Below are 15,390 nucleotides of genomic sequence, written 5' to 3'. Positions count from 1 at the left end.
GAGTAGTTTCGTGCGCCCACGTGCTTCCGCATAGCTGCTGGCTGGAATTCTCCGGGCTTGGGACACAGGTACTTACACGGGATAGCTGGGGATGGGTGAGGTCGTTGTCAGTGTTCTTGGGCCCGGAGGACACCCCTCGAGGACGAAGGCTCTGTATACATGCCGATGCCCGGGCCACACTGCCTGCCTCCCCACCCGGCGCTCCTAGATGACAGGGTCCTCTTCCCCAATAGGCAGCCACTCGGGTGTGCTTCTCGAGCGCTCTCGGGGGTTGCATGGCTCGATTTCCATCCTCTAGGGACATCTAGCTGGGGGCGGGGTGGGGAGGTCGGTGTGAGTGGGTGGACGACAACACTTTTAAGCTTTCCTCGGAACTTGCCCCCAATTCCTGGTTGCGGCGCTGGGCGTTGAACTGAGGCAATCTGATTCCAGATCCTCCCACGTTCTTAGCTACTTCGCTATGCTCATTCATTTATACTCTTTATTTAGCAGTCACATTCAGGACTTCGTTTTGTTTGCCAGTGCATCCAGAATGGCACCTGGCACATAGATGCTATATTTGTTGGACGAATAGATGAGTGAATTAAAAGTAATGATCTTTTTCCTCTTTAAAGGCCTTCCTCATTCATTGAGCCTTCCATGGCAACTCCAAGCCACGGTAATCTCTGACTGTAATCAGACCCCTGGCTTAGCTACTTTTACATCTAATTTAATCTGTCCTTACATAGATTGTCCCTCATCTCTTTCTCTTAAATATCTTCTCCAAGGAGACTGAAAACTCCTTGAAGTCAAGCTTTATCAGGTACTACTTCTGGGGCTCCCATAGTAACTAAGAACAAAAAGCAGTCCCAATAATTGTGGGGTCTTTATGTGGCTAGCAACACAGCTTCCAAGCTGGGCAGGTTGGTGAACTGGAAAGACCTCAGGCTTTGGGGTCAGGCAGACTTGAGTGTGAGTCCTGTGTCAGACGCTTTAGCTTGAGACACTGGAGTGTTTATACTTGCTCCTTTTCTTATCAAATAGGAACCACTGATTGTGATGTAGTGTTTTATAGTAGGATAGAACTGCTAAAATCTATATTTGGATTGGGAGATTAGAAGGACAGTTTTAAGGCATGGTTAAGGTTCAGTTAATGAACTTGATGTTTAGAATGCAGCAGGCACTGGAGTTTCTAAGTAACATGTTATTTTTAATTTTATGATGTAGTAATATAATAAATATGTCTGATATTTCTTTGGTGTATTTATTAAGGCAATGATGCACTATTTTATTGTATGTAATTACAATAACTTTTGAGATCTATCTGTAACAGACTTCAGTATGGTTTTCCCTCCTTTAAGGAAACAACTGGACACATTTTCATCATAGTAATCATTGATTGTATTAGTAGTTCTCTGACTTTATTTGTAATGCATATGAATCTTTGAAAAAGCAAAACTCCAAAAAAGAAAAGAACAAAATAAGAATCACTTGCAATCTCACCATCCAGAAATAACTACTTTACATTTTGGTGTTTTCTTCTAGTCTTTTTCTTTATGTATTATGTGTATGCATTAAAAAAACGGTATCATACTTTATCTTTCCATGTTATTCTCTCATAAGGATCTATATCTATACCCTTAGATAACTTTTAAAAATTATTTTGAAAAAGTTTTTTTGAAAACTGCCTTATTATCCCATAGATATACGATTTCGTATTTTAGTCATTTTTTTTGAACATTGTTTCCGTTTTTTTAAAGTCCTCAATAAGGTGCAAATTACAGCTTCCTTGTTGATTTCCTGTGTTGAGGGAGCATTTTCTTCACTGTCCAAGCCTCCGTTTCCTCATTTTAAACGGAGGGTGATGTTTTCCTTAGGGAGCTAATTGAGGGTTAGATGATACTTGTGAATGTGTTTAGTACAGTCTCTGGCCTCACAGGAGATAGCAGCTAATTTCCTCATCCAGAATCTGGTGTTCATGTCCAGTGTTTCCTTTCTTTCTGATTTAGTGATAATTTTTCACCATGCATCGGAAGAAAGTGGATAACCGAATCCGGATTCTCATTGAGAATGGGGTAGCTGAGCGGCAAAGGTCTCTCTTTGTTGTAGTCGGAGATCGAGGAAAAGATCAGGTAAGACATGGTACACACTTACTGACTTACTTTGTGTCTTGTCCCAAAGAGCCAGCATGTTACAGGTCCTCTTGGATTTCAACACATAATGACATTAAGGTCCCTTGACTGGTTTTCTTTAAGTAAAATGCCTAGTGGGTACCTTCCTTTGTTTTTTGTAAGTGATTCTATACTGTACTTATAACTATTAGCAGACAAGTTAACAGCTTTTGCTGGCTGCGGTGGTGTACTAAACACAGGTTAAGTGAGTGTGACCTGGCTCCTAGGCCCAACCTGAGCACTATTTCCCTTGTGACCTTGGGCACCTTCCTTTCCTGGTTCTCAGTTTAGTCTCCACATCTGTCAAATGAGGTCTGAGGCCTGGCAGTGTCAAAGGTCCCTTTGGGCCCTGAGGTTCTGTGACTTTTTTTTTTTGGCAGGTGGTCATACTCCATCACATGTTGTCTAAAGCAACTGTGAAGGCTCGGCCTTCAGTGCTGTGGTGTTATAAGAAAGAGCTGGGGTTTAGCAGGTAAGCTTGGCACTCCTTACTTACAGTTCCTGCTTATTAGATGCCAGGAAATGATTCCTTGATACACGAGGTGTGACAATTAAGTTCGCGAACTTGTTGAAATGATGTTGCTAAACTTTTTTGATGTCAGAGGGATTATTCATTATGAATTTGTACCAACTGGACAAACAGTTAACCAAGTTTGCTATTGGAGGTGCTAAAAAGGCTGCGTGAAAAAGTTAGACAACCTGAACTTTTCACCATCAAATCAGGGCTCTTGGATCACGACAATGCACCAGGTCACACGGCACTGTCTGTAAGGGAATTTTTAGCCAGTAAACAAATAACTGTATTGGCACACCCTCCCTACTCACCTGATCTGGCCCCCAATGACTTCTTTCTTTATCCGAAGATAAAGGAAATTTTGAAAGGAAGACATTTTGATGACATTCAGGACATCAAGGGTAATACGATGACAGCTCTGATGGCCATTCCAGAAAAAGAGTTCCAAAATTGCTTTGAAGGGTGGACTAGGCACTGTCATCGGTGCACAGCTTCCCAAGGGGAGTACGTTGAAGGTGACCGTAGTGATATTCAGCAGTGAGATATGTAGCACTTTCTCTGGGATGAATTTGTGAACTTAATTGTCAGACCTCGTAGTTTTTCAGGGATTGTTAGTGGATGTGCAGTCTCTGAGGACATTTACAAGTAGAGGAAATAATAGAACTGATGTCCTTCATTCCTAACAATAAATTTCAAACCATTTTCATGCTCTTTAAGTCCCCAGTCCAGTTCCTTGCCTTCTGCATGTGATTTTTCTTCCTACTTTTTTTTTCTAAGCCCATTTAATGCAGGTTCCTTCAATTGCCTTTCCACTACCTCAAATTTACTCTGTTTTCACTCTCCCTTTGTCCTTCCTTTTTGTTTCTGGGGAGGCTGTACTTCATCCCATGTTTAAAGCAAACCCCTTTGTCTACTCTGGATCTCCTCTCTCAATTCTTCCAGGACTTTCACCTTCTTTTCTCTGCCAGCCATTCCATACCCCTTTGAAACTTCGTTCATTTTCCTGTTACACATGCAGCTGTCTCCATTCTCAAAAAAAAAAAAAAAAAAAAAAAGATTAACTACAGACCCAGCTTTGGCCCTCAGGCTAGCATTTCTCTCATCTTTATTATTATATACATTGAAACAGAAGCTTTTTGCACTTCCTAGCCACCCTCTTTGCTGTCTGGCTTCTGCTACCATTGTGACCAACTTGTGCTCTTGGACATCTTGATCATCTGATGCCTAATGCGACTTTTCTCCCTCTTGCTCCATCTTTTCAGAGTTTTTCCTCCACCAGTTTACTACTGTATTTGACAGTTAGCTCATCTTTTTTGAAGCTCTGGAACCTTAGACTTCTAGTTGTAAATAGCAGAGCAGTGTGCAAGGGACTAAATCCAGAGATAGGGAGAACACAAACACTTAGGCACAAAGGGAGTTTATTGAAGGATATGGGGATAGCTCCTGAACCCTAAGGGGGTGAGACTTCAGCTCTGCTTTGGGACGGAAAGCCAGAGTACCGACTCCCAGTCTTTGCTCAGTCTCTCATCTGCACGTCTGCTTTGTTTTTTCCCGCTTCAGATCAGCTTTCTGTTTTCTGTGGTCCCCTTGAGTGTTACATGTTTCAGATCCGACTGGGGGGAAATCAGTCTCCCGAATTCTTGTGGAAAGAAGCCCACCCCTGGGCCAGGGGAGGTGGGGTCAATCACCTAGTAGAAATTTGGCAGCTCTACCTACAACTGTGTATGGAGGAGTCTGGGGTGCGGAGTGCTGGTATGTGGCAGATAACCCACTATGCGGTCACCTCAGAAATGGCTCTCCTTTCTTGGCGTCTAGGTTACTTACGCAGGCCACTTTCTCTTTCCATTGACCTGATTATCTCCTATGCTAAGCCCAGCTAGCATGTGTGAGTCTGTCCTTGGGCCTCTTCTCCCTCCTCTATCCCCAAATGTGTTCGCCTGATACTGACTCTGAAATTGTATCGCCAGCTCTGCTGCTGTCCGCTGTGCTGGCACTCCCTGCCTTTGCCCGTGCTGTCTCCTCTGCTCCACATGCCGCTCCCACCTCTGGTCACCTGCTGAATGCTCTTCACCGCTCAGGGCCTGCCTTCTTCCTGAAGCTTTTCCTCCATCCCTCAGTCACACCCCACGGCCCCTCCACCTCTTCAGTGCCGGTGGCCCTCTGTTCTCCCTCTCTCTCTATGCAGTCCCTTGCACACTGGTCTTTTTTTACGTCCAGGTGGTAAGTTTATTTAGTTAGGGGGCCTCTCCTGCTTATCTTTATATTTTCATATTTTTCAAATGATCTGGCATGTTTGTAGTAGATGCTCAGTTAATATTTGTTGAGTTGAATGTATTATTAACAGGCTTTGAAGTTATTTTCATCTCACGTAGTCCAAAGGCTGAATTTGATTAGTGTCTATCCTTTGGTCTTAAAGAGACTGGATCCTGCCTAAAACAAACTAGATTTGAGGTAAATAGTTTTGCCTTTTAAACTTTATTGTAAGGAATATAGAAAAACCACAAAAGTGAAAGTGAAAAACCACCCATAATGTCATTGCCTAGGTAGGCATTGTTAGCGTCTACCTATGTACAAGTGTATCACTGGTACGTAAATGTAAACCATAACTGGTATTTTGTTGTATATATTCTCTCATAATTGGGCAGGTAAAGCATTTTTAATAGATTGAGAATGAGGCCTGTTGCCTGTCAGCAGAATTGTAAATTTCTGGGGCTTCTGATTCTCGCTGCTGTTCAGTTGGTAAATGTCAGATGGGCAAGGAATTAGGCAGTTCACCGTGTTCTGGGAAGGTTTGCCTTTGAACTTAACCCATCTGACTTCACTTTTAAAAATCTCTCTGTGCCTCTTTAGCTCTCCCACCCCTTTCTTGATGTTGCAGGGCATCAGGTTAAAGCTGATGGTTTCTTCTACGTCATGGGCTGAGGCACGAGTCAGAGACAGTGCAAATGAACTCTCCCAACCACCTCACTTAACAGATGAGGCCGTGGAGGCCCAGGGGCAGGGCTGTGATTCTAGCTAGTGAGTTAGAGAACTATGGGCAACTTTGATCCGCTGTGTTCTCAGTGCTGGAGCTTTCTTGTTCTCTCTTTTCTGTAAAAGACAGTTGGACATTCAGCTGTCTTTGTGAGACGAAGGAAAAGTTGAGCGATTTCTGACAGGCGCCCAGACTCCATCCCACCCTGTATCCTGTCAGTATTATCTTAGATTAGAGCTACCCTTGAGGACTTGATCCTACAGTCTGGGAAGGAAGTGGATGGATTCATTTAGGAAAAACAAAGTGACCCACCATCACCATGCCTTTCCCAGGCCCTCTGGGGAGCAGCCCTGTGTCTTTGCAGCAGTGGCTTGAGACTGAGGGAATGAGGCCATGGAGGTTGGTTTAGGCTCTGGCTCTGGCCTGATGAGGTGTAGACACTCTCATGACCCTTCTTTTAAAGCCGAGTATCTGCTGATGGTGACAGAGCAAAATAGCAGCGTTCATACCCAGACTTACCACTCTTTCCCTCTGAAGCTTTTTTTCTTAATCACTCTGCCTCTGAGCTGCTCCAGTTTTTTTCACCTTAGAGGGCGGGCATTAGCCTTATAACTTCCAAGTTGGTTTCTAGCTCAGAAGGTTTAAATGAGTGAATTCTGCGCTGTCCCTGCTCCCGACTCTTCAGCCCCTCTGGTTAACTGGCTGTCATGGGATGGGGGGGATTGCAGTCACCGGAAGAAAAGAATGCGACAGCTGCAGAAGAAAATAAAGAATGGAACACTGAACTTAAAGCAAGATGACCCCTTTGAGCTCTTCGTTGCAGCCACAAACATTCGCTATTGCTACTACAATGAGACTCACAAGATCCTGGGCAATACCTTCGGCATGTGTGTCCTGCAGGTGGGTGACAGTCTCCTGCCGGGGACTGGAGGCAGGTCGTGGAGGAGGTGCTTGGGCGGCAGGGCCCCCCTGAGAGCAGGTACTCAGTAAAGAGAAGATTCACACGTACCGCCCTCCCCTAAGCAGTATCAGTGGAAGACTTGGCCACTTCCCAAAGGGAACTTGGTAACTCACCCGTCTTAAAAGAAAATTTTCTACTTAAAGCTGCACATGTCTAGCGATACTAAAACTGGCAGTGACGCTCCGTCACAACTGCTTCCAAGCAGTTAAAGCTGGTAAAGAAAGCACTGTAAATTTCAAGTGACCCTAGAACCCAAATTCTTCTTGTAACTAATAAAGACTTTGGTGACAGCTGAGCAGTGGCACTTGTTTTAACCAATTCGGAACAGACCTATGTACTCACATGTCCTGTCCAGAGGGCTTGACTAGCAGACCCATCACCAACACCCTCCCCACTCCTCTCCACCCTTTTCTAGTCCTTAAAATGCCCTCACTTTCCCCCTTCAGAGAACTACCTGGTGAATTTCCCTCACTGGTATGTATTCCCTTGCCTGGCAAGTTAATAGACTAAGTTTCACATGTTTCTTGGAGCACTGGTGGTCTTTGTTTTATTCTTTGATTCTTTGACACCCCTTTGCCCCCCATAAAAAAGAAGACATTTAAGCACAAATCCCTACATTTTGCTGTGTATTTATTATCTACATGTAGTATTATGATTGCATACATTATAAAACATCCCTTATAAAACATAAATTAATAAGGAGAAAAATGATGAATAGAAGTTCTAATTTTTTCTTTCTGCTTTCCAGTGGGTTGGCCCAGCCCCTGCTGGGTGCATCTCACCTTGGAAGGCAGAAAAGAGCATTTTGCCTCATTCTCACCTTCTAGTTGATTCCTAGGGAGTGGGAAGCTCATCACTGTTAGCTGTTGCAGTAATGGTGGCTCCTTTAAGCAGTGGCTCCCCCATGTGGTGCATTTGAGTTCTGTCAGTTTCCATCAATGACCATTAGAAAATGAATGCGAGATGTTTCTGAAATTCAAGTGTGAATCAATGAAGATTGGAGAACTTCTTTCTAAATAGGATTTTATCAAAGATTATTAGGAACACTTGACATATAAAATCAAGTATACCTGTTTTCCGGAGCTGGGCTTTCTTCTGTAGTACCCCAAAAAAAGGGCAGGCAGTGAGTGAGTGAGCCCTGGTGAGTCGGGTGAGGGGTACGGTCTTGAGTTTGTGCTCTGAAGCACTCCTTTTACTTTCTCACCGGGCCCTTGGTTAAGCTGTCCTATGGGTGCTCTTTGCATAACCAGCTTTTCCTAGGATATTTTCCTTCCAGGATTTTGAAGCTTTAACTCCAAACCTGCTGGCCAGGACTGTAGAAACAGTGGAAGGTGGTGGGCTGGTGGTTATCCTCCTGCGGACGATGAATTCACTCAAGCAGTTGTACACAATGACCATGGTAAGTGTCTGTTTTTTAACTAAATTTAGGGGGGGAGGGGTCCAAATGAATCTGTGTTTTTACTGTAGGCCACTTTCTTTTAAGAATTCCTGGTGAGCAACGCCAGTGAGCAGTTAGCACAGTCTCTGAGCTGGGAGCTCTTTGCCTGCAGCTAATGAGAAAGTCACTGCAGAGAAGTCTCAGTAGCCCTGAGTGTGCCTCTGAATCTGTGAATTTCGCGTTTGCTGTCAGGTATTTGCAAATTCTACACCGATGAGATTCAGCTGTTATGTAGTTAAATTTCTGAAATACTGTTCTGTAGTCATGCCAGTGCCTAAATTTGTGTGTTGCAAAAAAGGGACTGTGCACGTAGTTCCTCACTGGCCTTCATCTTAATGGGTAATGCAGGAAGGTTTGCCAGTTCCACTCCCACGTTGGTGAGAACTTCGACTCTGGGAGAGGGGTCGTTTTCTCCCAAAGCTGAGGACTTGGTTAGGAGTGGGGATGTGTTCTGAGTGGCAGGTTGTCAGTCCTGTCCACGACCCAGCTGCTGGGAATGGTGCTAAGATTGGCCTCAGAGTTTTGTGAGCTGCATTGTTCTGGTGAAATGGACTTTCCTCAAACTTAGTACTTACTTCCTGTCACCGCAACTCCACCCTTCTCTGCAGCCTCTCTGGCCCTCTTGAAGGCCCTCAGACATGCCCAGCACACTCTCATGTCAGGGCCTTTGCACTTGCTCTTCCCATGGAATATTTGCATGGCTCACTTCCTTACTACATGCGTGTTCCTGCTCAAATATCACCACCTCAGTGTGGTCTTTTCTCACACTCTGTTGAGAATAGGTGGTTCCATCTGTCACTCCTTTAATGTGCTTTGTTTTTCTTCAAAGCATTTTATAGGTACCTAAAGTTACGTATTTGTTTATTGTCTGTCTTCCTGTGCTAGTCTCTAAACTTCATGAGAGCAGGGACTTAATTTTCCTCACTGGTATATCCCCAGATCCTAGAAGAGTGCGTGGTCTTCAGTGAGCACTCATTAAATATTTGTGAATGAACAAATAAATGAGTTCGTGCCCATGGCGGTGGGTTTGGTCTTTCTCCCTCTCTTACTTGGCTGCCTGCTTATTGCCTCAGAGGGCCTTTCCTCATTAGCCTGTGTGAGTAGGTCCATCCCCACCCCCACATTTGTTATCACTGCACCCTGGTTTTCATTTGTAGCATTTGCCAAAATTGGCGTCTATTTACACATTTGTCTCTCTCCAACCATGAGACTGGAAGCTCCATGAGAACAGAGGTCATGCTTTATTAAACACCAGTGTGTACCCAGCATGTCAGGCGTTGGCACGTACATTTTATTGAACGAATGGACACATGATGGTGGATAAAATGTGGAAAAGGTCAAAGATGAGGTGAGGGGAAGTTTGTTGTGATAAGAAGCATTGCATTTAGGGTCTGATCCCAGTTACAGGTAGCGTCTGGCCAGTTTAGCGCAGCAGGTTGTGGAGAAGTGGATTTTGTTTCTAGCAGCATCGCTGGCACCTCCTTTATCCCGGGGTTGCTTGACGGATGTCTTCACGTTTGGACCCTGAGCCTCAGCGTCGTGTGGATGCCTTGTTAATGGATGTTGTCTCTTTCAGGATGTGCATTCAAGATACAGGACTGAGGCCCACCAGGATGTGGTGGGAAGATTTAATGAGAGGTAGGTCTGTCGCAAATGTCTCAGTCCCTTACGTGTGGGGAGCCGCAGAGGGAGGACCCGCCGAAAGCTGCTTCTGTCTGAGGGAAGGTAACACCGGAGTCCAACGTGGTGAGCTTTCTGACGGCAGCAGTGGTTGGAAAGCTAACTGGGCGCCGTACAAGTCAGTGGAAAGCTGGGGCCAGGAGACCTGGATTCGTCTTGCTTCTGGCCCTAACCAAGTCACTCTCCCTCCCTGGCTCTTAGCTTACTCATCTGTCAAAGGGGTGATTTGTCTGGATCACAATTGCCTCAAATGTGTTTTGCAGAACACTAGTGTTTTAGGAGGGACCTTATGAAAAAAGGGTTTTCTGGCCGAGTAAATCTGGGAAGTGCTCATGCTGGTTTTCCTTCATGAAGATGCATATCAGCCTGTTGGAGCCTCTGAGAAGTCTTGCCACAGCAGGGACCTGTTTAACTTATTGTTTCCCAAATTTATTTGGCCACAGGGCCCTTTTTTTAGGGAACAGTGAGCCACCTGTGAAACACCTTTAGAATATACTGTGGCCTAGATCAGTGGTTCTCAACTAGAGCACTTTTGCCCCAGGGGACATTTGGCAATGTCTGGAGACATTTTAATTGTCATGACTGGGGGAAAAGGGGGACTGGTGGAGGGTGCTACTGGCAGCTCGTGGGTAGGGGCAGACAAATAAATGGAAAGGTATGCCATGTTCATGGATTGGCTGAATTAACAGTAGTAAAATGTCAGTACTACTGAAAGCCATCTATATATTCAGTGCAATCCATATCAAGATTCCAGTGTCATTTTCCAGTGTTGTTAAATACCTTACAAGGCACAGAACAGCCCTTCCAACAAGAAAATTATCTGGTCCAAAAGGGCAGCAGTGTGAGGTTTAGAAGTCCTGGCTTTGATGAACCCTGGGCCTTTCGAAGTTTAACCATCTCTGATGCTTTAATTCAGTAGAAGGAGTAGGCCAGGAGGTTACTGTGTGCTACCAGGTAGAACCGAAGCCTGTGAAAATAGTGCACAAGGCCCTTTTCTTGCAGTTGTGGGAGAAGTTTGAATTTTATAGCCAAGGACATGTTTTTCTACACGCAAGAATGTTTATATTACATTTCTTAAGGGAGCATTCCTCTCTTCCCTTTTATTTGTTCTTCCTTGTGACAGAAGGGAAATCCATTTGTGTATGTATGTGTGTTTCCCTGTGTGACCGGTGAGCATATATGGGGTGGCTTGGAGTTCCCCATTTCATGGTGGCCTGAGACATCTTAGTGCTGCAGGGTGAACCTAGGAGGATGTGGGCAGGGCCAGATGGCGCAGGGAACAGTGGCGGTGGTAACCAGTCTCTTAAGAGAGTTCTTGGTTTTCTTTGCTGCCTAAAGCATGTTCAGGTGCCTTGTAGAGGAGGCTCGGAATCCCCTCGCATTGCTCTCCAAATGGTTTTGGCTTTCTTAGAGACGTGGGGCCAAATGATTTTCCTGAAGAAAAGCTACACCTTTGTTGTGTAGGCATCAGCCGTCTCCCCCACAGCAGCTCACTATGGTGGTTTTGTTCCTCAGATTTATCCTTTCTCTGGCCTCTTGTAAGAAGTGTCTTGTCATTGATGACCAGCTCAACATCCTGCCCATCTCCTCCCATGCTGCCAGCATCGAGGCCCTACCCCCTCGGACTCCGGTGAGTCAGCCAGGGGTCCGAGAGTCTGTGGGAGGCTACGTTTTCTGTGTTGGCCCTCCTGTGACAGTGGCAGACCTTCTCTCCTCTCCGGTAGGATGAGAGTCTTGGTCCTTCGGACCTGGAGCTGAAGGAGTTGAAGGAGAGTTTGCAGGACACCCAGCCGGTGGGTGTGTTGGTGGACTGCTGCAAGACCCTAGACCAGGTGAGTGTGGCTTCAGAAATTCCTTGCCCCAGGATAAACAACGCAGGTAAAATATACCCTGCAAAAAGCAACGGAAGCCAAGTTAGGACAAGTTGAGACTTGGATCCTGTCTGGGGAAGAGGCCCTTTCCCTGCTCAGACTCTGTGCTGTCTGGGTTCACAACAGAAGTCCGGGGATTACCTTAAGAGCTGTGGGTCAGGGGGAGATGGATTAAATCTAAAGAGGAACCCCTTCAGCACTTCCCAAGAGAGGGTGATATGGCTGTGTTCTTTCATTTTAATTAAGTTTTGATGACATAAAAGTTTGTGCTTTTGCCTTGTACAGAAGTGAGAAGAGAGCTTGAGGACCTATGTCCTTACCCCGGTTCCAGTGTGAGGCCTGCTGAGGGCCCTCTGGGGTGGTGTGTACCTATCCGTAGGTATAGACAGCAGGCTGGGTGGGAGCTTCCAGGATGCAATTCTGTGCTCACTGGGGTCCAGGCCTAGGAGACTTGGCTTCTCTGGTGCTTTCTGGGCTGTGCTGGGAGCGACTGGGCATGGCCCAGAGGCCTTCAAGATGCCAGGTGTGTTCAGGGTTCTCGTCGGGCCTGAGCTAGATGAGCAGCACGGGCCTCTGGCTCTGCGCTCTGTTGTCATGACAGAAAACAGCGGCATTGAAACCTCCCACTTGGGGCTGAGTCCCAACAGGCTGGTTTTTCTTTTCATTTGGTAAATAGAATCACCAACTACATCACTGTGTATGCCGTCCAGACTTCAATCTCTGGGCTGCTTGTACTACTTCCTGGTATCCTCTTTATCACCAGGGAGAGGGAGTGAGAGAGGAGGGAGGGAGGAAAGGGCAACAGAGGGAGAAACCCCAATGTCAGTGGTAGTGTTGTAGCACTACTGACTTATGGAAAACAAACAAAAAAGTAAGTACAAAAGAGTGTGCATTAAAAATAGAAAGTGGTATATTAACAATGAAATTTCTGAAAATAAATAAACTAAAAATAATAAAATACTTAGGAATAAATTTAACTAAGGAGGTGAAAGATCTCTATGCTAGAAACTGCAAGACATTGATGAAAGAAATTGAAAGAAGACAAATAAATGGAAAGGTATGCCATGTTCATGGATTGGCTGAATTAACAGTAGTAAAATGTCAGTACTACTGAAAGCCATCTATATATTCAGTGCAATCCATATCAAGATTCCAGTGTCATTTTTCTACAGAAGTAGAAAAAAACACTCCTAAAATTTATGTGGAACCACAAAAGATTCTAAACAGCTCAAGAAATCCCGAGAAAGAACAAAGCAATAGGTATCACACTTCATGATTTCAAGCTATACTGGAATGCTATAGTCATCAAAACATTATGATACTGGCATAAAAACACGGACCAATGGAACAGAATCAAGAGCCCAGAAATAAACCCAGGCATATACAGTCAACTAATATTTGAGAAGGTAGCCAAGAATACTCAATTACTCAATGGAGAAAAGAGTCTCTTCAATAAATGGTGCTGGAACAATTGGATGTTCATGTGTAAAATAAAGAAACGACCTATTTCTTACAGCACTCACAAAAATTAACTCAAAATGGACTGAAGACTTAACCATGAAACTCCTAGAAGGAAACATAAGAACAAAGCTCCTTGACATGGGTCTTGATAATAATTTTTTGGATATGACACTTAAAGCACAAGCCACAAAATCAAAAATAAACAAGTGGGACTACATCAAACCAAAAATCTTCACAGCAAAAGAATCAACAAAGTGAAAAAGAGAACCTATGAAGTGAGACGATATTTGCAAATCGTGTATCTGATAAGGGGTTTATATCCAAGATATACAAAGAACTCATACAACTCAATAGCAGAAAAACAAATAATCCAATTAAAAAAGAAGCAAAGGACCTGACCAGACATTTCTTCAAAGAACATACGAAAGGCCAACAATATGAAAAGATGCTCAGCATCACTAGTCATTAGGGAAATACAAATTAAAACCCTAATGAGATACCACCTCATGCCTGTTAGAATGGCCATTCATCAAAAACACAAGAGAACAAATGATGGCATGGATGTGGAGAAAAGGCAACCCCTGTGCACTGTCGGTGGGATTGTAAATTGGACTTGTACAGTGATGTATGTTAATTCTCACTGTAACTGGAAAACAAATAGTGGAGTTTCTACTTGGCAATCCCACTCTGTAAAGATGACTGTTATTAACAATTTATTATGTATCCTTCTGGATCTTTCTTATGCACATAAATGGATATTTTAAAAATATGCTAAGAGGTCACACTGTCCAGAGTGTAAGTAGTCCCCTGTTAGACGTTTGGGTTGATTCCTGCTTTTTTGCTATTATAAACAATGCTGTTAGGACATTCTTATAGATGCATCTGGGATTAGTTTTCAGGAGAAGAATTGTTTGATCAGAGTGTGTACATTAAAATGGGTATTGCATCAATATGTGGAACCACCAACGGTGTTTGAAAATGCCTTTTTCCCTGCATCCTTGCCAACACTGGGTACTATTAAACTATTATACGTCTTCACCAATTTGATACGGGGCATAGGATCATTGTTTTAATTTGTGTTACTTAAATTATGAGAGAAGTAGGCATTTTGAGAGAACCAATAATTAATTTCGTGTAATTACTGATCTGTTTTTGTTTTGTAAACCAGATTGTTTTTCTGTATAGGTTTTTTGTTTTAGAAAATTACTTTAGAATACATTTGTAGTTCAGATTTTGTACTCTTCTATTGTGTCCGTGGATTTTTCCTGTTATGTTTTATCAGAGTTTGCAACTTCCCTACTCTAAGGTAAAACACAAGGGGTAAAATACAGTGTTCAGCAAATACCAAGTTAGGACAAATAGGACCTGGATCCCTTTTGAGTGTTTCCATCTGGAGACACTCGAGCTTCCCGTAGTCCCTTGTCTTCCTTCCTTTCCAACCTTCTGGGCCTGTATCTCTTCAGTGTCTTTGTGTCGCTGCCCAGTGTGTAAGGCAGCTTCTTTAGGACCCACCAGGCCAGGCGGGACCACCTGGCCTTCTTCTCAGTCTCAGTGCTCTATGCCCATTGGGCCGGGGGGCAGAATTTGGGCCCTGTGTGGTGTGGTAATCCCTCCTCTCATTCAATGCCACTGGCATCTTACCCTCCTAGGTGCCAGGCTCTGCTCTAGGCACTGAGCTCAGCAGTAATCCAGAGGGGCACACCTGCTTCATGGAGTTTACGTTCTGGTGGGATGAGACAGACAGTGAATCAAGGAGATAAGCAAGGCCTGTAGTTTAGTAGAAAGTGCTATGCAAGGTGGAGAAACATAACAAGCAGCAGCGAGGGATGAGTGCTAGGAGCAGGGTGGGATGCTGGGGTTCTAGATACAGTGGTCAGGGAGGGCATCCTTCCAAGGTGATATTGGAGCAGCCTTGGAGGTGAGAAAACGAGCCACGTGGCTCTCTGGGGAGAGCGCTTCTGGCAGACGGATCACCACATGCACAGGCCTGAGGAACGAGTCTGCCTGGTGTGCTCATGGGGGCCGAGTGGGCTGCAGCAGAGTGAGTGGGTGAGAGTGGGCGATGATGGAGGTCAGATGGTACCCTTCCATGCAGGCCACTGGAGGGGCTTTGGCACTTACTATGCGAGAGATGGGGGCCCGTGGAGGGTTTTAGGCTTGTTGTCTCTTAGCTGCCAGTGGGATCCCCAGGCTTAATTTTAAAAGCCCTCTGGCTGTTGTGTTGAGTCTAGACGGGAGGGGAATGAAGCGGGGGCGGAAAGACTGATTAGGAGGCGACTGTAATAACGGGCAAGACAGGATGGTGGTTTCTGCCAGAGTGGGAGAAGGCGGTGATGGTGAG

At 44.7% G+C, this 15,390-nt stretch overlaps 1 protein-coding gene across 1 annotated transcript in view; it reads left to right on the top strand.

Moving 5' to 3' along the window:
• Nucleotides 1–15,390, top strand: part of NAT10 (N-acetyltransferase 10) — a 39,118-nt gene continuing 23,728 nt past the window's right edge. Inside the window, exons 1-8 of the mRNA XM_033120362.1 lie at nt 1–68; nt 1,989–2,111; nt 2,531–2,622; nt 6,367–6,538; nt 7,876–7,998; nt 9,614–9,675; nt 11,233–11,347; nt 11,442–11,549. Of these exons, the coding sequence (XP_032976253.1) occupies nt 2,004–2,111; nt 2,531–2,622; nt 6,367–6,538; nt 7,876–7,998; nt 9,614–9,675; nt 11,233–11,347; nt 11,442–11,549 (780 nt within the window). The 5' untranslated portion in view covers nt 1–68; nt 1,989–2,003. The remainder of the gene's footprint in view (nt 69–1,988; nt 2,112–2,530; nt 2,623–6,366; nt 6,539–7,875; nt 7,999–9,613; nt 9,676–11,232; nt 11,348–11,441; nt 11,550–15,390) is intronic.

The sequence above is a fragment of the Rhinolophus ferrumequinum genome, chromosome 11 (genome assembly GCF_004115265.2).
Source record: "Rhinolophus ferrumequinum isolate MPI-CBG mRhiFer1 chromosome 11, mRhiFer1_v1.p, whole genome shotgun sequence".
Classification (NCBI taxonomy): Eukaryota; Metazoa; Chordata; class Mammalia; order Chiroptera; family Rhinolophidae; genus Rhinolophus; species Rhinolophus ferrumequinum.
The sequence above is the reverse complement of the archived record's forward strand: the minus strand, read 5'-3'. Positions and strand labels throughout refer to the sequence as shown.